General features: G+C 37.2%; 1 protein-coding gene across 4 annotated transcripts in view; it reads left to right on the forward strand.

The window, feature by feature from the left end:
* KAT2B (lysine acetyltransferase 2B) overlaps positions 1–25,679 on the forward strand; it is a 76,947-nt gene that overhangs the window by 15,012 nt on the left and 36,256 nt on the right. For all 4 annotated transcript variants that reach the window (XM_032238236.1, XM_032238237.1, XM_032238233.1 and 1 more), the window contains exons 2-6: positions 10,431–10,557; positions 13,972–14,117; positions 14,282–14,371; positions 16,398–16,579; positions 19,962–20,153. In XM_032238236.1, coding sequence (XP_032094127.1) covers positions 10,431–10,557; positions 13,972–14,117; positions 14,282–14,371; positions 16,398–16,579; positions 19,962–20,153 — 737 coding nt within the window. The remainder of the gene's footprint in view (positions 1–10,430; positions 10,558–13,971; positions 14,118–14,281; positions 14,372–16,397; positions 16,580–19,961; positions 20,154–25,679) is intronic.

The raw sequence follows: 25,679 nt of genomic DNA on the forward strand, positions 1-25,679 counted from the left end.
TATTGATAGCATTCCTCTGAATACTAGTTTTGTCACTTTGTCAAAGAATGCAATAAGATTAGTCTGGCATGATCTGTTTTCTGAAAAACCCATGGTTTTTAGTTAGTACTTTGTTTGCTTCTAGGTGTTCGCTGATTCGTTGCTTGATTATCTTTTCCAGAATCTTCCCTAGTAGGCTGATAGATCTATAGTTTCCTGGATCTGTTTTTTTGTCACCTTTTTGCCACTTTCTCCCAGCAATGGACCAATTGTTTCCTTGACTTTTTTCTTCTTTTTAACATATTGGAAGAAGCTTTTTTTGTTATTTTTTATTTTTGCTCAAGCAAAAATTTGTTTGTTGTGCGCTTTAGCTTTCCTTGATTCATCTTTGTAGGCCTGGGCTATTTGCTGATATTCTGCCTTAGTTATGTGCCCGTCTTTCCAGTTTTTATACTTGTCCTTTTTGTATTCAATTTGTCAGAGAGTTCTTTATGCAGCCATGCTGGTTTCTTTTGAGAACTGTTATTTTTCTTGTTCATTGCTATTGTCCTAGACTGGGCTTTTATAATCTCACTTTTCAAAGTTTCCCGAGCTTCTTGAGTTGTTTTCCCCTTGAGGAATTCCATGGAATCTCTCCCAAGTTCTCTCTAATTGAAATCAGCTCTCTTAAAATCCAAGACTGTAGTTTGTTCTACTGCTTTTGCTTGCATAATGTTAAATTCCAATATTGCATGATCACTTGCCCCCAAGGTTCTTGTAGCTTCAATACCTTCTATTATTTCATCTCTGTTAGTGAGAATTAAGTCCAATATGACTGATTCTCTTGTTCCCTTCTCTACTTTTTGGGAAACAAAAGTTGTCTGCTAGGTTTGTCAGGAACCTGTTTGATCTTCTAGTTGGTGCAGTTTGTCTCCCAGTTGATGTCAGAGTAGTTAAAATCCCCCATTACTATTCTGGTGTGCTTCCTATATACCTTAGTTAACTGACTACCAAAAGGTCATCTACTTCCTCTGTTTGGTTGGGTGGCCTATAGTATATACCTATGGCAATGTCATTTCCCCCCACTTTTACATTGACCCAAATGCATTCCAGGCAGTTTTCATCTTCTGTAGATATGTAGTTATTTCTTATATATAGTGCAACTCTACATCCTCTTTTATTTTGTTTATTTCTTTTAAATAATTTCAATCCCTCTAGCTGTAAGTTCCATTTGTGGATTCTTCCCCCCCCCCATGTTTCTGTAATGGTAACAATATCATATCAACCGTCATTTTTTTGAATTTCTAATTCACTCTGTTTATTCTTCATACTTTGTGCATTGGTACATAGATATTTGAGTCCATTTTGACTGACCCTGTGTTTACTTTCTACATAACCTGTGTGGTCCCCTACTGCCTTACCACCTATTTGATTAGTGCACATGGTATGGTACTCACTATTAAATGCTTGTTTTTGCTTGACAGTAAGGTTGATAGTCTTACCCGCCTTAACATCTATGTTACATGCATTGATAACCCTATTAAGTTTAGATTGCTGGGGACAGAAATGTTATGTATTAATTAATTCTCTGTCCGCACTGTTCAGTTTAAATGTTTATTTAGAAAATCTGTGAATTTAATGCCAAGTAACTCAGTTCCTTTCTTTGATGGATGCAAACCATCTTTTTGTACAGATTTTCATTGGACCAGGTGCAGATATCATGACTAATATAATCAAAGCCTTCCATTTTACATTTCTTTAGCCACACATTAAACTCTGCTATACACTGGCCTTTTCCTTTTTGTTCGTTATATGCTGATAAAACCTCTGAAAAGGTAATCCTACAGCCTATACTATTAAGTTCATAACAAAGCTCTGGAAATCATCATGCACAAAAAGTACATCTTTTTGGGACAGATTATTTGTGCCAAGATGTATAATAGCATCAACATCACAGTTCTTTGACATTAAGTCTATGTGAATACCCAGTTCCATAATTATTTAATTATTTTAAAGCAATTAATTCCATGTTTGATTAATCCATGATAGGAAAAAAACCAAAACTGTAATTTAAAAAAAATGTTAAAACGTAGCACAATTGAAAAGTATTAAATATATCATAGTAGTAATATAGGGATAGCTAATAATATGAGTTTGTGTCTACTCTTTTTTAATCTATAACTGACCATCAAATGCAACATTATAGTGTTTCTAAATTACTGTTTCTGGGTTGTTTTGTTTACCAATTTTACAAGATTTTTCAATGTTAAAATTTCTTATTCAAAATAAAATTAACAAATGTTAAAAAAAATTGTTGTGTGTTCCATTAAAAATAACATACAAAATTTAGAATAATTATTTAGTACACTTGATTTAGTAAGAATTAGATTTTGCTTTATTATTCTGTATAATGTCTACATTTTACACCGCAATAGTAAGGCAAGGATGTGGCATCTGAAAACCTTTTGCAGAGACATCCTTTCAAAAATTTGCACTGAAAATTTGTAATATGATGAAAGAGGACATTTATTAAATATTTGCAAAGCAGTTATATTCTATATTTAATTTTATTTTAATCACAGTAAAATGAACACAATTAGATTATTTTTATTTTACTTTTCATCATGACCCTGCTTAACCTTCCAAATAACTCATTGTCCCAGCATGCCCTTTAAGAGCATATGTAACAGGAACGGGTAACCTGACATTTCAGAGGGTTGTATATAATCTTTATAATTCCTTTTTCATGAACCATGTAACTCTCTTTAACCTCCTTGCTCAAAATTGGTGCTTTTGTTGATCATCACTCTGAGAAGGAGTGCCTGCTATAGTACAGGTATTCATCGACTTACAACAGTTAATTTAGTGAGCATTCAAAGTTACAAGGGCATTGAAAAAAGTGATTTATGACTAGTTTTCACACTTATGACCATTGTAGTTTCCCCATAGTCAGGTGATCAAAATTCAGATGCTTATGACAATTGGAGTGTCCCGTCATCACCTTTTGTGACCTTCTGACGAGCAAAGTGAATGGGAAAACCTGATTCACTTAACAATCATGTTACTAATTTAACAACAATAGTGATTCACTTAACTATGGTAACAAAGGTCGTAAAAGGAAGCAATGTGATTCTGAAAATGACTGTGTTAGATTGAAGATAAAGAAAAGAACTTTGTTGTGATAACTTACATGATAGAACATATTTAATAATATAAATATATTGAATAATATATCAGGGATAGACTTAAGATAGGTAAGTTCAACTGCTAGCTGAATGGTTTGGATAGGAAAGATTTCTGATTCCAGATTGTTTAATGATAGCAATAACAAAACTCCTCCACTTTATATTCATAAGGATTAGGAAAAATGGATTTCTAATGAAATGTACAAAAATAGAGAACTAAATACCCATAGAAGAAGAAAAATCTAGAACAAGCTTCCAGAGGCTAGATGTTCTCCTAGGCGCTGCTTGGAGTGTCCAAGCATGGATTAACTTCAGCTTGCTGCCCAAGGAACTGAGTTTTAAAATTGTAGCTCCGCCTCTTGGTTGCCTCAGAGGCTCAGTTTCAAAAAACTCAGCCGCCCTATAGGGCATGCTTGTCTGTGCTCCAGTACTTGGGCATCAAGCTGGATCCCGGTTTTTGGTAGTTTGCATAGTTTAGTGTAGCTCCCTTTATTTCCCTTTTTTTGTTTTTTCCTTCCTAGTCCTTTGATTCTTTTATTCTTGCCTGTAAGGGGATAGCACAGAAAAATCCTGCAATTTAGCCTCCGCCTGAGCCCTTGATTCCAGAATCACGCAGATAGGCTTTCTGGAGAGCTGCCAGCCCCAGGGCTAATCGGGCAGCTCCCTGCGTCGGGGACTCACCTGGCGGCCACCCACAAATTCAAAAGGTAAGTTAAGGCTAGGATCCCCTTGCTAAGCGCTAGGCTCCCCGAAGCCTGTCACTCTCCAGGCACGCGAGCGCGCGAACAGACGCCATTTTTAAATGGTTTTGGCACATTTTCGCTCCGCAGGCCCCAAACTTTGCCGTGCAGCCTGTCAGAATGTGCAGATCACCGCGGAGGGCCGCCATAAGCACAGGGCCTAGTTCTGGGTGGCCAGTCAGGCCCTCTCCCTCATGATCCTTCCAGCGGCCGCAGGGAACCTTAGCCTTCGAGCCACCCTACCTGCCTCAGTGTGGATCTGCAGGCGCTTGGCTACTTACTCTAGCCGGCTCCAATCAGCCCTCCCTGCATAGCGCTCCTGGGCCCTTCTCCACCAGGCCCCAGCGTTTGATCTTGGCTCATCCCTTACTCAGGCCTGTGCATTCAGCATTCAGTGCCACGGAGAAGCAAACAAGCCCTCATGGCAGCACCAGGGAGAGGCAAGAGGACAGCCAGACTGGGCCTACTCCCAGCAAGCGCAACAAGCCCAATCCAGTGGTTAAGGGTAATGGGGTGGGCACCCCTTCGAAGGGGAAGCAGCCCACAGCTGGGAAGGCCTCTAAGGCTGAGGAAAAGATGGCTGTGAGATGCCAGAAGGCCCTGGAAAAGCAATTCCAGAAGGCCCAGGCTGCACAGCACAGACTATCCGGGGGCTCCAGTGCAAATGAGGTGGGGGTAGGGTCTCTCATAGATGCTCCCCAGCAGGAAGGCTCTCCTTCAGGCCCTATTGCTGAGGATTTTGGGTTTTCCCCAATCCCTCTTGGGCCTCTCTGGGGTCTCCGGTCCACTCCATGTAACTCCAGTAAATTCTATACAGATGATACAACACAATGCTGTCTCCTGTGATACACTAAATATTTTCTTTTTGAATATCCTCCTAGTGTTTTCACAACATAATTTCATGCGTCCCATACTAATTAAAAGTAGAACAGTGCCATTTTATTAAACCCAGGAAGGGGGTGGGGACACACAAAGAAAAGAGTGCTCTATGGGATGTGATTTAAGTTTCTGAAAAGTAAAGTGCTCAGTGTTGAATAGAAAACAGTGGTTGTTGGAGTGTGTAATTGGAGGGATACTTTTCAGGGAGATTATTGTGTTTGAAGATTACTTATTGCCTTTGAACAAAGTTTAAAAATGTTTGTCTTAATTAATGAGAGATGATGTGAACCTTGCCCCAACCCCTTCTAAAATAAGTGTATTTACTCCAGTTGGTTTCAAATACCATTCAAATAACTTGTTTTAATCTTTAAATGACCTGGATCTGCACTAGCCTTCAAGTTTATAAGCTCCTTTTTATTCTGAAGTTGGGGAAAAAAGGGCCTGGATATGAGTCCTTACTATGCCTTATTTATTGTTTAAAAAAGAATCTAGAAATAAAGTTGGGAACATAAAAATACAGTCACTTTCTTTTTTAACTTTCTCTATGAATGTAGGGGAGGTTGGTATTCGTGTTTTTTGGCAGGTGAGTATTCAGAATGTCAATATTGCTACATCTGTTCGTTTTCATCCCTTACGCTAATTATTGTGCAATACTACTTTTTTGTGTAGGTATTTCAGCTTGTAGTTTATGGATAATTATGCTACGACGGTTTTTTTCATTTCTGGATAAAATTGTGCTCTGTGCCCCATAAAGGCTTCTAATTTGCTTGTAGCAGCAATTTATTGCTCATAGATCTTGAAAGTCCTGTTCTCTGTGTTTTTTTAACATTAATGCTTGAGAGAGTGTTTTTTACAGGCATACTATTCACCTAGAAGGCAGTTAAGAATTGTATTTGGCAAATTTGTCAGGATTCAAATACAAATAAGAAGGGGAGAAACCACATTATTGCATTAATACAATTTCCAGATGCATTTTTTCTGGAATATTACCATCACAAGTGGTCTTTAATAACAGCTTCTAAACTGAAGAAAGAAAATAAAAATTGGAGGTCAGGAACAGTAGCTGATTTCTTAAAATGACAACTATTTGTCTTACCTCACAAAATTTTATAAGGTTCAGACATTTTTTTTATCAACTTTTGATATTTTGCTTCACTTTTCTTCTTTTTTATCTGTTCTATGTCCCCCTCATCCCGAATCCTGTTATAGATTAGGGGAGGGGGATTGGCTGTGCATTGCTATTTGATGATAGGATCAGGAGACTTCCATCTGAGAGAAATCAGGAAAAATGTTTATTTAATAGTCCGTTGAAAAATATACTGCTTCGCTATATATAAAAGTTTTACAGGAAAACATCAAATTCTACATGTAATTTACCTATTTTATTAGTAAAATGTACTGAATTATCCTTATATATTATAGAAATAATCATGATGGAGTTTAAGTTAAAATTCAAGGACTAAGTTTTTATTTAAAAAATTCACAGTATTTCAGTGCCTGTATCGTTTTTTTTAAAAAAACAGTGACTCATAATATTCATGTTAGATTGATGTTCCCAAACTCAGTCTGTCTGTCTGTCTGTCTGTCTCGTCTCTGTCTCTGTCTCTATAATATATATATAAATAAAGGCTACAACTGTATAAAGGGTTATATATAGTGGTGGGATTCAAATAGTTTAACAACCAGTTCTCTGCCCTAATTATTTCTTCCAACAACCAGTTCACCAAACTGTTCAGAAACTTAACAACTGGTTCTCCCAAACTGGTTGAATCCCACTACTGGTTATACTTGGAAAAACTGCTATAGATAAGTGCTTAAGTAAACTAGCACACTTACCCAGTTATTTTAGTTTTTGGGTTAAAACCTTGAAAAACAAAGTTATTTTGTTCATAATTATTTCATCATCATTCAGCTAATTTGATGTCTACCTCTGAAAAGACGGTTTCTACAGTATTGCATATTTTATTTATATGCATATATAGGATAGAGTAGGGTAGGGTAGGGTAAGGCAGAGCAGAGCAGAGTAGAGCAGTAGAGTAGAGTAGAAAAGAAGAGGCTGGAAGTTATTCCAGGTGTGGTCTTACTAGGATTTTGTAAAGCGGCACTAATACTTCACGTGATCTTGATTCTATGCCTCTGTTTATACAACCCAGGATTATATTAGTTTTTTTGGCTGCTGCACATTGCTGGCTCATATTCAAATAATCACCCACTAGGACTCTTAAGCGCCCTCTCACAGTTATTGTTTTTGAGCCAGGTCTCATCTAATCTGTACTTACACCTTTGATTTTTTTCTGCCTAACTGTAAAGCTTTGATTTTCTCCACATTAAAATTCATTTTGTTGGGTAGAGCCCATTGTTCAAGTTTGTCAAGATCTTTTTGGATCCTGAGTTTGTCTTCTAAGGTGTTGACTATTTCTGTCAATTTAGTATCATCTGCAAATTTGTTGAGTTCCTCTTCTATTCCCTCATCTAAGATATTGAAGAGTACTAGGCCTAACGCAGAGCCTTATGGTATCCCACTGGTACTTTTCTCTATGTGGTCAGTCAGTTACAAATCCATCTGGTGGTGATGTTGTCTATTCCACTTTTTTTCTAGCTTACCAAGAAGTAGATTGTGGTCTACTTTGTCAAATGCCTTATTGAAATCTGAATATACTATGCATTTTGCTGGTCTACTAATTTAATTACTAATTTATCAAGGAATGAAATCAGCTTTGGGTTGGCATGATCTGTTTTTAGCATAGTACTTCCCCTGTGCTATTTGGTACAGTGGTTTTGAGATAACTTTTGCCAGCTCCTTCAGGATGTAATCTGTCAGCTTCCAGTGATTTATATTCATCAAGGTCAGATAGGTGTTCTTTTAACATTTTCTTGCTTTTCAAAAAAAAAATATTTACAAACATGTAAAATACACATACACAAAACTTAGATGTATACTACATTTACACAATACAATACGAACAGGAGCTTCCTGTTCTTTCTAATAGCAATTGCCAATCGATATCGCTCACTTTATATTGTTTCCCCTTCTATTATATTTCATTTGCATTTCACCATTCTTAACGCTCTTATCTTACTCCTCTGTCTGCTATATTGGCTGATTACCTCTAGTAAGTTTAAACCACTTGGATACATATACATGTGTTAATTCTCCTTAACTACTATTTTTGGACTTTGTTGCCTTCCTTCATTGATCCTTGTTTCTTTCCTCCATCCACCTATACCATTTATCCCATATCTGATAGTATTCTGTTTCTTCCTTTCCCTGTTTTTTTTTTTTTTGTTGTTGTTAATTTGTCCATTTCAGAACAGTCCATAACCTTTTTTATTATTTCATCTTTGCTTGGAATTAATTTGTTTTACTATCTCTGGGCAAAGGCAATCCTTGCCGCCGTAATTATATGTAATATTAAATACTGAATTTCTTTTTTATATTTCACAGTCATTATTCCTAATTAAAAAAACTTCAGGTTTCCATTCTATTTTAACACCTGTTATTACCTCTAGCTACTTTTTGATCCTTTTCCAAAAAAATTTAGCCTCCTCACAGGTCCACCATAAGTGATAGTATGTTCCATGTATTGATTCACATTTCCAGCATTTTGGGGACGTATTTGTTGAGATTTTAGCTAACTTTGTTGGTGCCAGGTGCCATCTGTAAAACATTTTGTACTGATTTTCCCTGTATGTCATTTTTAAGTTTGTTCCCCAACATTTTTCCCATTTATCCAACTCAATATTACAGTCAAAGTTCTGTGCCCATTTTATCATTTGTTCTTTCACGATTGCTTCTTCCATTTTATGTTTTAGGAGAAATTTATATATTCTCCCTATCATCTTTCTATCTGAGCTGTGAATTATTTTATCCAATTCGTGTGGTTCCGTTTCAATGTCATATATTTTAGTATCATTATTGTGTTTAGTTTTGATTTGCAAGTAGGTTAGCCAGTCAACTTTCATGTTTTGTTCTGCCAATTCTTCAACTGTTTTTAAATTTCCCTGTTTGTCAATTATGTCTCTGTATCTTAGCATTTTATTCATATCTATAAAATTTGGATGGATCGTCGTTTCTGTCAGTGATAGCCAATTCAGGATTTCTACATAGTGGATTTTTTTGATTTTGAGCCAGTTTTGCAATAACGCTCTTCTAATTAAATGTTTTTGAAAGTATTTGGGCGTTTATGTTTATCATCCCATAGGAATGTATGCCAACCTGCTTGCAAATCATGGTCTTCTAAGGTCAAAATTCTTTTATTCTTTAGCTCTATCCAATTTTTCACCCATGTTATTGTTACTGCTAATGTGTATAATTCCCAATTTGGTAATGCTAAACCCTCTCTCTCCTTGCTATCTTGCTTTGACTTTAGTTTAATTCTCGCTTTTTGAACCTTGCCAAATGAACCTAGCGGTTATTTTGTTTAATTCTTGAAAGAAAGTTTTACCCGGGTTAATAAGTATGGCTTGCAACAAGAATAAGATTCTTGGTAAAATATTCATTAATTTTTATTTCTGGTTTGTCTTTCACAGTAGCTTTTTTTTGTACATTGGGCTATACTTTTTGTGTGAAGACTGATTCAAAAAAATGAGTTAAGCAGCTCTGCTTTCTCCCTACTGCCTGTTACTTCCTTGCCATCTTCTCTCTTTAGTGGTCCTACTGTTTCCTTCACTGTTTTCTTGTTATTAATATGTTGAAAGAAACTTTTTTTTTATTATCTTTGACTTTTGTAGCAAGCCTTAGTTCATTCTGAGCCTTTGCTTTCCTGACTTCATCTTTGCATGTTCTTGTTGTATGCTGATAATCAGCCTTAATTATGTGTCCCTCTTTCCATTTTCTGTGCACGTCCTTTTTGTCTTTCAGTTTGTCAGAGAGATCTTTATGCAGCCATAATACTGGTTTCTTGAATTTCTTGTTTTTCTTTTTTAGTGGTATTGTGATGGACTGAGCTTTTATGATTGCATTTTTCAGAGTTTTCCACGCTTCTTGAGTTGTTTTCCCCTTTAGGATTTTTATCCCTGGAATCTTTCATAGAGTCTCTCTGAAGTTGTTAAAATATATATAATAATACACATGGGTGGGCAGTTAGGTGTTTTCCAGGTCTTTGTGATTAAATCTGTCCAATTAGTATTGTAGATGGTGCAGAATTACATGGTTTGTAATCCAAAATATCTGCAGGCATTGTATGATTTCTTTGTTATGTAGTGTGTGTGTGTGTGTGTGTGTGTGTGTGTGTGTGTATGTACACAAAGTATTTACAATACTTGAATTGGGTAAAGGAGGCTGCAGAGAGACTAAGAGAAATGTCCTTCTATGAGTCCAAATTTTACCCAAGTTTCAAAATTAGTATATATGGATCTGTATGTATATAGGTACATATATTAATTGGTTGTAAGATAAAATAAGCAATGAGAAGAAGAAACATGAGAACATTATCATCTTATTCCTCACATTTTATATGGCCCAGACTTTATCATCTTCCCCTGAAACCCTCTTTAGCAGCTGTATATGGATGATTGTAGAATAAAAGTAAATAGTGCTTTTACTGAATTACTGGATTTTACTGAATACACTCTGCTATCATGTTTTCAGAAATATAGCAATAATTGGTATTATTTAAATTTGCATACTTTCTATTTGTTTTCCATTTCTATTTTTTTTTAATTACAGGCAGAGGATTCTTGTAAATGTAATGGCTGGAAAAACCCTAACCCACCTCCTACTCCACCCAGGGTAGACTTGCAGCAGTCTGTTGTAAGCCTTAGTGAACCGTGTCGTAGTTGTAATCATGCACTAGGTAAGGTTTCTTTGTTTGTTCTTTTTCAAAAATATTTTTGTGAATATTAGAGTATATCCCAGGGTTTCCCAAACTGTGATATGTATTTTCTTGGGCAAGTGCACATTGAGTCAAGGGGAAGATGTAAGTCAAGGGAAACGTGAAGAATGCTTTAAATACATTGTTACAATAAAATCATATTTCCAATTTTTTTTCATTATACAGGTATTCCTCAACTTGCAACCACAAATAAGCATTAAATTTATGTGTTAATTGAAAGTATTAAAGTGAATTTTGCCCACTTTTATGACTTTTCTTGACATGCTTGTTAAGTGAATTACTGCAGTTCTTAAGCTAGTAACGGTTCCACCACAAAACCGCGGTAGACTAAAGCACGCTCGACGAAAGCGCGTACCTGACGTCATCACAGCGCGACGAAAACATCACGCTGTGAGCGGTAAAGTTAAAATTAACGCGAAAACCTTACCCTAAGCCCCCCAAACCTAACCCTAACCCTAAACCTAACCCTAAACCTAACCCTTAACCTAACGCTAAACCTAACGCTAACCCTAAACCTAACCCTAAACCTAACCCTAACGCTTAACGTAACCCTAAACCTAACCCTTAACCTAACCCTAAACCTAACCCTAACCCTAAACCTAACCCTTACCTTTACGTGAATCGGCTTGCTTTAAAAGCGCTTTTTAAAGCGCCCTTTTTTCTCCGCGGTCATATTTGTCACGCTGCTGATGACATCAGGTACGCGCTTTAATTGGGCGTGCTTTAGTGGACCGCGGTTTTGTCGTGCCACGGCTAGTAACATGGTTAAAAAATTGATTCTGCCTTCCCATTGACTTCCCTTGTCAGAAGATTATAAAGATGATCACATGACCTTGTACACGGCAACTGTCATACATATGAGCCAATTGACAAGCATCCAAACTTTGGCCATGTGGTTGCTGCTAAGTGTGAAAAATTTACTTTTTAAAGCGGAATTGTAACTTCGAACAGTCAGTAAATGAAAGGTTGTAAGTTGAGGATTACTTGTATTGTTTTCATTGTTCATTGGTGTTCATTTTCATTATTGGATTTTTAGGAGAGGGATGTTCATTAAGATACCATAAAGGAAATATGAAGATAAAAATGTAGGAATCCGTGTCATAAAGAATATATGGGAGTTTGGGGTTTGTGTTTTTGTATGTAATGCCATTTTAGTTATTTGTATAAGTATTCACCTTATATACTATACTATACTATACTATACTATACTATACTATACTATACTATACTATACTATACTATACTATACTATATACATGTATGTGTATAAGTACTATAGTTATATGTGTATTTTAATAGGATGAAAGTTGCATTAAAGCTATTTCAGATAAGCCATCAATCCTGCCTCTAAGGGTGATAAAGCAAGATTATAAGGGGAACCTATGTCATACTATCACTTGGCTTGCATACCTTGTCAAAAATAGAGTAAATAGAGTAAAGCCTGGACAAAGATTGTGTAACTAGCATTCAGGGGTGTGTTCCTGCCAGTTCTAACCTCTTCTATAGAAGAGGTTCCACAAATCTATAGTGCCATTTAGAACCAGTTCCAGCTCCCTCCCCGCGCCCATCCACACATCATCAAAATGAAGAGCGAGAGAAGGAATTCTGGGAGTTGAAGTCCACAAGTCTTAAAGCTGTCAAGTTTGAACACCCCTGGGTTTTTTTTCTAAAGGTTAGGGATGCAAGGGTCTTTTAACTTGACAGCTTTAAGACTTGTACACTTCAATGCCAGAATTCCTGAACCAACATGACTGGAGGAGGAATTCTGGGAGCTAAAGTCCACAAGTCTTAAAGCTGTCAAGTTTGAACACTCCTGGGGTTTTTTTTCTAAAGGGTTAGGGGTGCAAGGGTCTTGTACCTTGACAGCTTTAAGACTTGGTGCTTCGAATGCCAGAGTTTCTGAGCCAACATTTTGTTGGCTAAGCAAGAGCTTTGTTAAGTGAGTTTCATCATATTTTACAAGTTGGTCACGCCCACCCGGTCACATGGCTGGCAAGCCATTCCCACCCGGTCACATGGCTGGCAAGCCACTCCCACAAAGCAGGCCACACGTAAAGAAGAGGTTCTAAAAACTTTTGAAACCCACCACTGCTAGCATTCCATTATATATCGTGCTTTAATTAGCTAGTATCCACAACTTGTCACATTTGAAAGTGACTAGTGACATTTATTATAGAACAAGGCCACTGAAACAATGGATTTTAATTATATTTAGTGTCAGGAGCCAGAATAGGGCTCAAAAGTACTACAAGTTTATTTTATGCTACATATACACAAGAATTTGAACTTTAACGATCAAGGTGAATTGGCACCAGATTAGAATAAATAGACTTGTGGGAGGGAGCTGGATTTAGTTCTTTTACGGGATTGTAGTGACTCCAAACTGATATGTTTGACGCCCGCCCTTGGGCTCATCTTGATCATCTTTTATGTTTAGCTTTGCAAGAACAAAAAGACTATGATGCTTTTACAAGCAAAAATCTGAAAACTTCTGTTTTAAGGCAGATACATATATTACTGAAGAAAACATGATAGAAATTTAGTCTTCAGAGTTTAAATGGTGTTATTAAAATGACAGCTTAACTAATTTCCTAATTAGCATCTGGCTGTTGCATGATAACAACTACCATTTATTAAGGTTTTAAGACAGGAATATTATTTTGTTAAGTTATCAGGGATATATGCTAATTAATGTTTTTCAAAAAAAAATGAATGAGTTATTAATATCCAGCACTTGGGCATTAGAAAATCCTGATAAAATTTAGTGGAGTTTTTCATTTCAAAATTTTCCTAGAGAAAATGGATCTTTGATTAGTATCTGAAATAAAATTGTATCTCAGAAGGAAATCTGTAAGAAATGTTAGATTACAGTATCATTTAAGGCAGATGAAGTAGTTCCTTCTATTTGTAAACTGTTAACCAAACATTCTCCTAATAGCAAACATGCCTCCAATATGAAATGTATAATATTAAACATATAATAAAAGATCAATCCCTTATATAATTTCCAAAAATGGTTTAGTATAGTGCTTGCTCCTACAAATAAATCTTTCATTAACTAAACAAGAAGAAAACCTAAAAATGATTCGGATCATTGTTGTAAACAGTGCATTGTTGTTCTGTAGAAAAGAATGTAATTCTTCAGAGCTTGAATAGGCTTTACCAAATGTTTGCTCCAGGGTGATATAAACAAGTTTGACTCTTGCTAGTTTAAGATTGGCATTGTGTTGTTAGGCTCCTCAAACCTATGATTTCCCCAAGATGAATTGAAGCCTATACATAAAAAGAGGGCATCAAGTCAAGAATGACTATACTATATATTTTCAGTGGCTTGACCTTTTCCTTGAAAGCCTAAGATTTCCTTGTTTGTTTTAGCCGCTCATGTTTCCCATTTGGAGAATGTCTCAGAAGAAGAAATGAACAGGTTGTTGGGAATTGTGTTGGATGTTGAGTATCTCTTCACCTGTGTTCACAAAGAAGAAGATGCAGATACGAAGCAGGTTTATTTCTACTTATTCAAGGTAAATTGAATTCTTTTCTGTTTAGAAAATACATTTTAAGTTGCAGCTGTGGCTTCAAATGCACTCATCTAAGCCACACTTACAAATGCATAGAGATGTTATAAACATAAATAAAAGTATGAAATTGTCACATTTTATCATCATTTTCCAACTCTTTTCAACAGCTTTTGAGGAAGTGTATATTACATATGGGGAAACCTGTTGTGGAAGGATCTCTGGAAAGTCCTCCATTTGAGAAACCTAGTATTGAACAGGTAAAGTAAACATGCAGGATCTTTTACTATGATACGAAGTTTATCTAATAGTTCTTTAAAAATAGATAAAGAGTCTCTGGCAGTACAAAAATATGATTTTCTTATGTTGACCAGGAAAGAAAGCTGTCAACATAAAAGTTCACATTAGGATAGTTTTCCTTTTATTATGCCGACAAGCATTGTAAATCTATTGCATGTATTTTAGAATTCAACTTGTACGTTCATCTGTATGTTATAATGATTATCTTTAGTTTAAGTAGTACTCTTCTTAATGTATTCTTTTGTACATGTCTGCAGAGAGGCCTTTGTATTTTAGTTCAGTGCCCCTGGAAATTGGATGGAAAAAGCATCTTGTAAATTGGAAAATCCACCTTAGCAATACAAAAGAGGATGTTTAAAAGGAATCCAGTAGCTGATACAATTTGTATCACTACAAGACCCTAGGTAGGTAGCTGATATTTTTAGAAACTAAGGTGCTGATTCAGGAAGGTAACTATTGTTATTAGCTGAGATTAATATATAAGCATTAGTTTTGTTAAGCATTTAATAAGCTCATTGTACTAGAATGAGGTTTAAAACTGTATAGGAATTTTGGTTGTTTTAAGCACCCATTTGAGAAATTCATAATGTCATGAACAAATCTAGGTTAATTATATCAGATTATTTTGACCAAAGTTATTTTGGCAAATGCAGTTTGGGTTCATATATGAAACTGGAGTGGTATTTATTACAGCCAGGGAAGATACACTAAGATGCTGTGATATGAACCGTAATGGGAGATACAGGCACAAAGAAGCATTTGAGTTACAATAATTATTTGAGATCTCAGTTCCCCTTCTCTTCTTGTATTTCTCTATACCTTCAAATGAGAAGAAACATTGGTGGGAATGGAGAGCTTAAAACTTTGGATGCAATATTAGAAACTACATTTATTTACAAACTTTAGCTCATAACTCCAGAATTATAGTTTTTAATACTATCGATGTGTTTTATAAAATTGGAGACATAAGAAGAGCACCTTTAGATGCGAAACATGTCTTAAACTGAAGGACATCCCTGAACATCATGGTTTATTATACAGAATTTGCCCATCTGGTTATTGATCTTTTGTTTGTATACCAACATAAAATCACTGTTAGTTATAATGAAGTTAATATCTCATCATATATTGTTGATGAAGATATGCCATTGTGATCAGCCAAACTATGTATTATAAAGAGTGATATACAGACAATCCTCAACTTATAATCAAAATTTATGTTGTTAAGAGAGGTATTTGTTAAGTGAGTTTTGCCACATTTGTAAAGTGAATCACTGCAGTCATTAATCACCTGCCCTCTTAGAGCCAAGGTGGCGCAGTGGTTAAATGCAGCACTGCAGGCTACTGCTAGATCAGCAGTTCAGCGGTTCAAATCTCACCGGCTCAGGGTTGACTCAGCCTTCCATCCTTCCGAGGTGGGTAAAATGAGGACCCAGATTGTTGGGGGCAATATGCTGACTCTCTGTAAACCGCTTATAGAGGCCTGAAAGGCCTATGAAGCGGTATATAAGTCCACTGCTATTGCTATTGCTATTGCTATTAAATAAGTAACCTGATTGTTAAGTGAATCTTGCCTCCCCATTGACTTTGCTTGTCAGAAGGTTGCAAAAGGGGATCACGTGACCCTGGGGCACAGCAACCACCGTAAATGTGAGTCAGTTGCATCTAAATGTAAATCACGTGACCATGGAAATGCTGCAATGGTTGTAAGTTGAAAAAAGGTCCTAAGTCACTTTTTCCAGTGCTGTTGTAACTTTGTACGATCTCTAAGTGAATTATTATAAGTTGAGGACAACCTGTAGTTTCTTTTCAAAGAAACCAATATATGACATAAAATATGAACCAGATACAAGCTGATCAGTAAAGATGTTGTAAAATTTTCTATAGAAAATATTTGTTAGAAGTTATTTCTCCTTAGGTCCATAAAATTTCTGAATTTTATATCAGGTTTTTCATAATTCCTCTCCTTTCTGTTTCTTCTTTAAGGGAGTTAATAATTTTGTGCAATACAAATTTAGTCATCTACCATCGAAAGAGAGACAAACCATAGTAGAATTGGCTAAAATGTTTCTCAATCGCATCAATTACTGGCACTTGGAAACACCTTCCCAGTGGCGACTGAGATCACCTAATGATGACATTGCTGGCTATAAAATAAACTACACAAGGTAACAGTATATATACATATATACATACATATATATTTGTTTTCATAGATTTTCATGGGTATTCGGGTCTTTTCCCATGTAAGATTGACAATATCTTGACAACTTCAACAAGAGAATAATTATGGAAGCTATCAAAATAGAGAAACACCCCCACAACATGAATAAACGTGATGATACCTCCCGCCTACCAGACATCTGGAAACTAGCCCTAGTCAATAAACGAGTCCCAGCCACAAAAACCGACACAGGACACCATCACCCTCACCAAACATCAATTCCACCAACCAATCAAGATGTGACAACACAGCCAACCAATGTGTTTAAAGCAACAAAGCCAATAGAAAAACGGCAGCTCCAATCACGTTTTGCTCGCACAAGCACGAAGCCAAAGGCAGCAGCCTGAAGATGACAAGTGTGACCTCATCGAAACCTTGCCAAGATACTGTCAATCTTACACGGGAAAAGACCTGAATACTCCAAGACCTGCAAACTTACTTACTTACAAATACACACACACACACACACACACACACACACACGTTAGGTTTTCACTGTATCTTGAGATAGTTCATAGTAGATAGCAGGTGGCAATGGTTTCTTCTGATATGTCATGCAGAAGATAAACATACTGGAATAAAAATGACTGTGCTTTTAGAGGGTGGCTTTGGAATGAATAAATTGTGCATAGCACAACCCTTATATTCAGATGTAGTTTAACGCTGACAAATAGCAAGTAGATAAATGACAGATGTCGTAGGATACTACATATTTCTGCCACCTAAAGATTTAAATTTTAATAAATATAGAAAATCCAGTGGCATATTCTTCATCAAGTCGCAGTTAGCAGTTATTTATTTCTCACATTTATATAACCACCCATGTCAATAACCTGACTGGGCAGCTCAGAAAGTATTAAAAACAATATGAAAACAGTACAATTTAAAACAATAAAAACAATATAAAACTATATCACAAAATTAATAGCTGAGATGAGCATAACTGCCCATAGCAGTTAATATTGCCCTGCATAGGCTCTACCATGGTTTTGCTTCCCCATGGGCTTTTACAGAAATTTTCAGGGGTTTGACAATTACATTCATTCCTTATCACCCTCCACAGCATTTTAGGTGTCTCTTCATCTATTAATCGCCCTCAATGTTTTTGGTAAATTCAAGGAGATTGTCAGGATTCACAGTAGGAAAGAGGCCATAGGAATGAAATCAGATGCATACCCTCCACATTCCAGAAGGCAAGCATGACCTCAATTGGATTATACAACAGACTATCAAGAACAATCTCAAGCTCTGAAAGGCTACTTTGGTTGATTGGGCGAGCCTCCTTGCAATGGGAAATCGTGCCAGAAAACTTCATGGTTACCAAGTAGCAATCTGATCTGGACAGGAGGGAACAAATAAGAGCTCCTCCATATCCAGATCACACTGTCAGGACTTTGATAGCAAAACCAGATTAGGCCTCCTTTCATATGTTGTGATAGGCCCATAGTTATGGTATCCAAGAACTCCCAAGTTGCCATTGACTCCTAATTCCAGAAAAGAAAGACAGATTAAGTTTCCAGAATCATAAACCTGGGAAACTCCACTGCCAGCCCAATTATGGAATCAAGGAGCCTAGGCAATCAGGTTGCTACATATCAAGGACGCTAGTGGAGAAGTAACAGTCCTAAATGATCTATAGAGCTCAATCTAAGGAGCAGGTAATCTGGGGAAACACTGTTGAGAACCATCAGAGACTCTTGGACTACACTTATCATTTTCCCATTGCTGACCTAAGGTTTTGTCTGATTCCATACCTGACTCCATACCTGAAACCCAGCTGGGCAAAGCGACAAGATGGGCACCTGCCCTCTGAGCCAGCCAGATCTTCATAATGCACTCTAGGTGAATCTTCTCATCTGCAGTCACAAGATGAGGGTTAGCCTTTTTACAGTCTGACTTGGCATTAAACAGTCAAAAGCCCAGGCATCTAAAGCCTGCTGACTGCAAAATAGGGTAGAGCCCAGAGGGCCAGAAGCCAGGGCCAGGGTGGCCCTTTGCCTCCTACCATATCTCCCCTACCCATTATCAATGAAATGTTCTCACCCATCTCTAGGTCCCCCCACCCCCACCCCTGCAAAGGGCCTTTTCTTCCCCATGCTGGCTGGCTGGTCCCAAAAGTAGAATACCTCCTCACAATCACTCATATAAACACATTCCTGGGAGGGGATCTGACTCCTTGGAGCACTTCAATTTACATTATCAGCCTCCCAATATCCCTAATGGACCCCCTTTCCAGAAAACCAGTCCTCATCAGGCACCCCCAGCCAGATTCCTTTCACAAGCCTGGCAGGGAATCTGGTTCATAATCTATTACAATCGGATTCATCTAGGAGATATTAGGAAATCTCCTAAGCCAGTAGTCGCCAACAAGTGGTCCATGGGAAAATTTTGGGGGTCCCCAGAAAAATTATTTGCGTTATATTGCCCTAAATCAGGGGTCCTCAAACTACAGCCCCTGGGCTGGATACATGCTTTCTGTAAAAGCCCATGGGGAAGCAAAACCATGGTTTGTGTTGCTGCAGAGAGTCTCCCTCTTCTGGGTCTTTTTGTGTGGCTCAGAGTGGGGCAGAAATTCCGACTTGGGTTCTGCTTCAGCCACCTGGTACAGGACTTTGGGAGAAGGCTGGAAGGAAGTGCCATTGATTGAGAAAAGCCAGAGGGCCTCATTCCAGTGAGACTGCATCGTGGTCTGGAACTGGATGACCATCTCAGTCTGCTGATCCTCCAGGTGCCAGTACCTGGCCTTGCACTCCTGCCAGTCTTCCCTTTGCTTGGAAACCCTATGCTCATAGTCCTCAGTGAAGTGCTTCTACTGAGCCTCCTTCTTGGTCAGATCCAATCTGATATGAGCAGTTGTTTTGTCAACTCTTCCTCATAGTGGCTGCTTAGCTACAGCAACTGCTTCCTGTTGGGGCCCTAAGGATCCCAGGTGGGCAGGCGATGAGTGACGAGTAGAGGCATCCCTCTATGTGTGTGACATCAAGTTGGCCACACCCATCCAGTCACATGACCACCTTGTCACGTCCACCCATCCAGCCATTAGGCAGATCATATTGGTGGTCCGTGGGGTTTAAAATTATGAATTTAGTGGTCCCTGAGGTCTGAAAAGTTGGTGACCCCTGTTTTAGGCTATACAATTCTGCTGAATGTAAATGTATTCTTCAGTTCAGTTAGTTACAGAACACATACAGAATAATTATATAATATAAAATGCTTGTTTAGAAATTTCAGTGATGCATTCTATAAAGTAAACAGTTATTAAGTTTGATTGAAATGCATTGCATAGTAATTTGGATTAATTGAGTATTTTATTTTTTCTTTTGTAGGTGGCTGTGTTACTGCAATGTCCCCCAGTTTTGTGACAGTCTACCTCAATATGAAACCACACAAATTTTTGGGAGAACATTACTGCGCTCTGTTTTTACCGTTATGAGGCGGCAACTTCTTGAACATGCAAGACAGGAAAAGGACAAACTTCCTCTTGAGAAACGAACACTAATCCTAACACATTTTCCCAAGTAATTTTTAAAAAAGTTATCAACTTTCTGATTAATTTGAAAAGTACTGATTCCTCTTTTACAGAGGTTTGGACTGCAAAATTGCAGATAACTACTTGATGGTAGAGAGACATAAAGAAAATTCTTTTGATTATCATTTAGTGCAGTCCAGAGTTTTGCAGTCCAGATATGGTAGCTTTGTCCTTTCAGTGTTATCATGATCTATTATTGTAATAGTCTCTCCTTACTGTAAAATCTAAAGGAAAATACACCATAATTATTTATCATGGATAGCTGTATCAAGAGAAACTGCAATTAACAAAGTACACAAACAAACTATAGAATAATTCTGGAAGAATGTTTTCTGTTAAAGACTTCTGGAACCATTCTTTAGTTATTTAACACTTTGTTCCTGATAATTGTAAGCCATAATGTGGTTGCTTGATTTTGATTTAATATGCTGTTGAACTCAGCTAATTGTGGGCTATTCAGTAAGCATTGGCTTGCTATAAAGTATAAATTTTATCATAAAGTATGATACACACACACACACACACACACACACACACACACACACACAAAAGGATTTTAAAGCCCTTGCTTCCTATACTTGAATCTGAAACACTGGAAATCTGTTTCTCTTGGTGTTGACAGACGAACTCCATATATGTAAATTAATGATGTGGATTCAGAGTTTCTAAATACAAATTCTCATAAATATTTGGAGGGGAGGGTGTTCAGTTGACAAATAGATCATAAAAAGCAAATGGAGGAAACATCATCATGATTTAAGCACATGCGCACACACTCTTTGTACATTCATATGAAGTGCCCTTCCACCTTTGTGGCATAACAATGCCATTCAGTATCTGGATTACAGGTCTGCATTAGCCTAGGAGTTAGTGTGATTCACTTCAGTGGTACTTGAATAAATATGTATAGAATAGCAGAGTATTTAGGAAGATTTGTTATTTATCAAATGAAAACAGGATAAAAAGCTCAGCATAAACCAGTTAGGGTAAGGCTGTTTTTGCTGCAAATTGGTGTCAGAATATTGTATATATAAATATGTAAATTAATACAGCAGAAAAAATATCTTCTGTTAGGAATAATGTATTTGCCTGTACTGGCCTACCTGTATATGAAGAATTGTAGTCTTTCCAAAGCATCTGTCAATCAGTAGATCAATTATAATTTCATCTGGATTCAAATAATGAAAAAGTTTTGAAATCCTTAGTGTGCCTAAAATATTTATAGCCAATGATAGAAATTGGTTTGGACTGGGACCCTGTATTTTTGCATTTCAACGGAAGACTTCCTAATTGCAAATTTTCATTTTTGAAAATGTTGCTCAGAATGTGAATATTTCCATAAATGTAGTCTTCCATTCACAAAGCATCTTAAAAATCATTGAACAGACTTTGGCAAAATGGTAGTTTTCATAAGCCAAAGACTTCAAATAATACAAATGTGTAAATATTCATATAGATTTTAGAGGGGAAAAAAATAGCACAAAATGGCTTATTTAAGTTTGCTGCCTTGCTCTTACCATTAATAGGGAAACAAGTTGTGAATACAGTATAGGTACTAGATCTAAATGGCAAAAACCCAGACAACAAAGATATACAGAAAATAACATGTAATAACAAAACAACAACTCCAGACTAAACAGGTTGACTATGTGACCAATCATAATAATTTACTAAATTTATATGCCGCCTAACTTCTAGCTGTCAGGGTTCCAAGTAAATCCCCAATGAAAGAAGACTCCGAAGCTTGAAGTTCTTCAAAGTTAAATTTTATTAGAGATGTTATATTGGCACATCTGGGAAAACCCAAATTTGAGAGTTTGGTGTTTTCCCCACCCAAAAGAAAGTCAAAGATCCATTCCCTGCACCAACAAGTCCATCACATGGTCCAATCAATCCGCCGTCCCAACTGGAGACAACCCCCAGTCACTCCCTTCCAGGTGCATGCCTAATGCCCACTCCCATTCCAGAGAAAGGAATGTTGTTATCGCTAATCCTCCATCAACTCCTTGTAATCCTCCTTCCCATTTTTCCAGGCACTAAATGTGGCAGCCCAGAACCTCCAAAGAAAAAGATGGCTTCCAGGGCTGACACTAGCAATATAAGCAGTCTCAGTATTATGATGTAGTTTAAGTATGTATATTGTTTTCTGATGAGTCTATGTTGGAAAATGAATGTGCAAGCATGGAACAGTCAGGTAATTCGCCACCTGTTGTGGAAGAAAGCAGGTTAAGTCACCTGACCTAGAAACTGAAGGCGGGTCACTAGGTTTACCGGGTTGTACAAGCAGTTTGTCAGTGAAATAGTAATATGTCCAGGAAAAATCACTATTGAGGATTGCGATGTGATTGCGAAGTGATGTGTCTACTTCTCCCTGCTGGTTTGGTTTCTGGGATGATTGCTTTCTTGTTCTGAATGCTTGAAATGTACCACCTTGAAATTAATCCAGAGAAAGAACAGTGACCAAAGAAGCTATTACCTGATTCAACTTCTTTTTTGTTTACAGATACTGTCTGATTCTATAGAATTTTGTGCTCTTTCTAGGAAGTATCTAAAATATCAAAAGCCATCTTGATTATTAATTTCTTATCACAGATGGAACAGTGTTTAAATTTTCTAAAATAATAGACACCAGAATATAAGGCTATGACTGCAACTTGCAGCAGATGCCTTCCATTTGGCATCTAAAGAATCTATTTCAGTGAGAAATGGTCAGATATTGCAGGATAGGCTGAAGAGAAAAAAGTTTCTTTAGTTTTTCAAAAGCTTTCTGAGCCAGTTTATCCCAAATAAATACTGTAATGTTTGCTTATGCAGTAGATTAAAGGGCTCTGAACTCAGCAAAACTTGGAACGAAGGAAGAATAATAGTTTACAAAACTCATTACCCTCTGAACGCTCTTGACTTTCTGGGGTAGTTGCCAGATTTAATAGCTTGTACTTTGTTAGGCTCCATCCGTATCTGTGTTGGTGAGATCCCAAAATATCCCAAAAAATCTGATGTGCCTCAAATTCACATTTTCATTACATAATACAGAAGTCATGTACTTGGAATTGCTGCAAGACTACTCATACAATATGAGTTTCATATTGTTAAGAAGAAGATAAATGGATTAGAATGTCATCAAGACAGAGTTTAATAATCCTGGCAAATAATATTCCTCAGATTTTGGAAGCCAACAGGTGCACAACATTCATAGACAGCATCACTGTGCATTAAAAGTGATTATGCTGGGTGTGGAAAGAAATTTTACATTAATCACCATCTTAGATGTGAAGCAAATTATAAGCATCACTAGGCTCAATTTAGTACAGATGCATATCTTTGCAAATGCTCCAAAAGTTCAGTGATGGAGAATATCTATTCCAAATGGAGATCTGGTTGACAGCCTGGAAATTGTTGCAATTTTACAGTTCCCATAATTTATGTTTTTACAAACAGAACACCAGCAGGAGCCAGTGCAATAGGGGAGTAGATGAATTTTGCTAAGGTTATTGCTTGTAAAATTATAAAATCTTCAATCTGCTCATTTGGGCAGTGATCAGGTCAGTGGGGCAATTATAAGGCCAATTAGATGGTAGTTTATCATCCTCTTGCTTGCTGAAATCTGTGAAGTTATCATACTAAGAAGATAGTGTTGGGAAACTTTTAGTGCAGGATGTGTAGTTCTACATAATTAAGAAAGCTGAAATTTAGAGTTGCCTTTGGTCAGAGGATGTGGGTCACGAATTTGTAACCAGTCAGAGAAACAATGTTTTACAAGTCCATTTCAATTTACTCCAACCCATACTCCAGGTTAGTGATGGGTTCCGGACCCCATCACAACTGGTACACTGTGCAGGGGGCAGGGCATCCTCATTGGGCACACGCTCTGCGCATGCATGCACAAGCCACCCCCCTGCGACACCCAGTTTCTCGGCGGAGGTTGTGCAGCCGCCGCATGCTATGCACGTGTCAGCAATTGGCCAGTCGCATTATAAACAGCTATGGAACGTAGGCAGGCAGGAGGCCAAATGAGCTATCATACAGGTATGGCTGGACCGGACTGGACCGCCCAGAACTCACCACTACTCTAGATCCAGAAAGCACTAGCCTGACAGTGAATTCCACTGGGAATAGAGCTGTACTGAACCCTGGGGAATCTTATAGGTCTCTGTGAAGTATTGGTCCAAGTATTACTTGGACTTCAGAATTCATTATGGTCTGAGATCATAAGAGTAGAGATTAGATTATCACAAATACTATTGCATTTTTTCTGAGTATGGTTCAAGAGCTGGGGCTGAGTAGAAGTGCTTGCAATCTTGGTTTAGGAATCTGTCTAAATTGGAGCCATCCATTTACTTGGTACAGAAGAATGTAGGATTGTGTTGTTGTTTTTTGTTGGATAAGGTACTATAATCTCCACAGTACAATATATACCAGGGTTATCATTTGTCTTGACATCTGGCCCAGCTGATGTCTTAGGTATTTGGAGTTAGAAGCCATTTTATATTTGGTAAGAAACTGGATGGAAATGTTTTTTTCATTAGTCTAGATGCCCATGAATTTGCAAGCACATATGACTTAAGACTTGCAAACTGTAAACATATTCTACTCTAGTTTATCTTATCTAGGATGCCATCAGCATCCTAGATAAGGGTCCATCCTTATTTTACTCCAGTTTTTATGCCAAGAATCTGTCAGTTACATATTCAGCCACTGAAGTGACTTCTAGTCACAATAATCTAATGTTATGGCTTGACAGAGTGGATTTAGTAGGATTTTCAAACATAAACATGAATGACCTGATACATTCACTATAAAGGGGGTAGCCCATTTAGCAGCTGAACTAAAAAAATTGATAATGAACATGACTTTATAGTCCAAATAGAAATATTCAAGACAAGAGAGCACATTTAGTTTCCCAAAACAAGAATCTAGCAGTGAGCACAATCAAATTTCTCAGATGTTGAGATAGGATATTTAGGACATGGTATTTCCATCTGTATTGGCAAATATGCCAGCTGAGCTTTCCGTTACTCATTTTTAGCTACCAGTTGCTTCATAACATTGACTACAGTTGAGATACTTCTTATGTGAGGTTGGCAAATAGTCAGCCCTGTATCAGCAATTGTAAGTGCAGGAGATGATACTGGTATCAGAGTTCTTTATGACAGCTATAAATCTTATCACAGTGCAAAAATGTAAATGCTTGGGAAAAACAAGATTACTTCAGAAGCGAAGATTCCAGGTATGCAAGTCCAAGATTCAAATTTAAGAGTAATCTTGTACCAATCCCAAAATCAGAAACAGCACATTCACAAACTCGTATTCAGGGTTGGAAAATTGTTGTTTGCTAACAGAAATTTGACTCTCAAGCCCTTCTTTTAAAGCACTGATTTGGATGTGCCTGTTTTCCTGAATCACCTTTTTCTTTAGATGAGCATCACAGAAATCTGTTTTACTCAATTGATCTTTCAGCATATTAGGGCTTAGGATCATTTTCTGCTCAGAAAAAGTGAGTTGATTTAGCTTGTTA

Source organism: Thamnophis elegans, chromosome Z (genome assembly GCF_009769535.1).
Source record: "Thamnophis elegans isolate rThaEle1 chromosome Z, rThaEle1.pri, whole genome shotgun sequence".
NCBI classification, from domain to species: domain Eukaryota; kingdom Metazoa; phylum Chordata; class Lepidosauria; order Squamata; family Colubridae; genus Thamnophis; species Thamnophis elegans.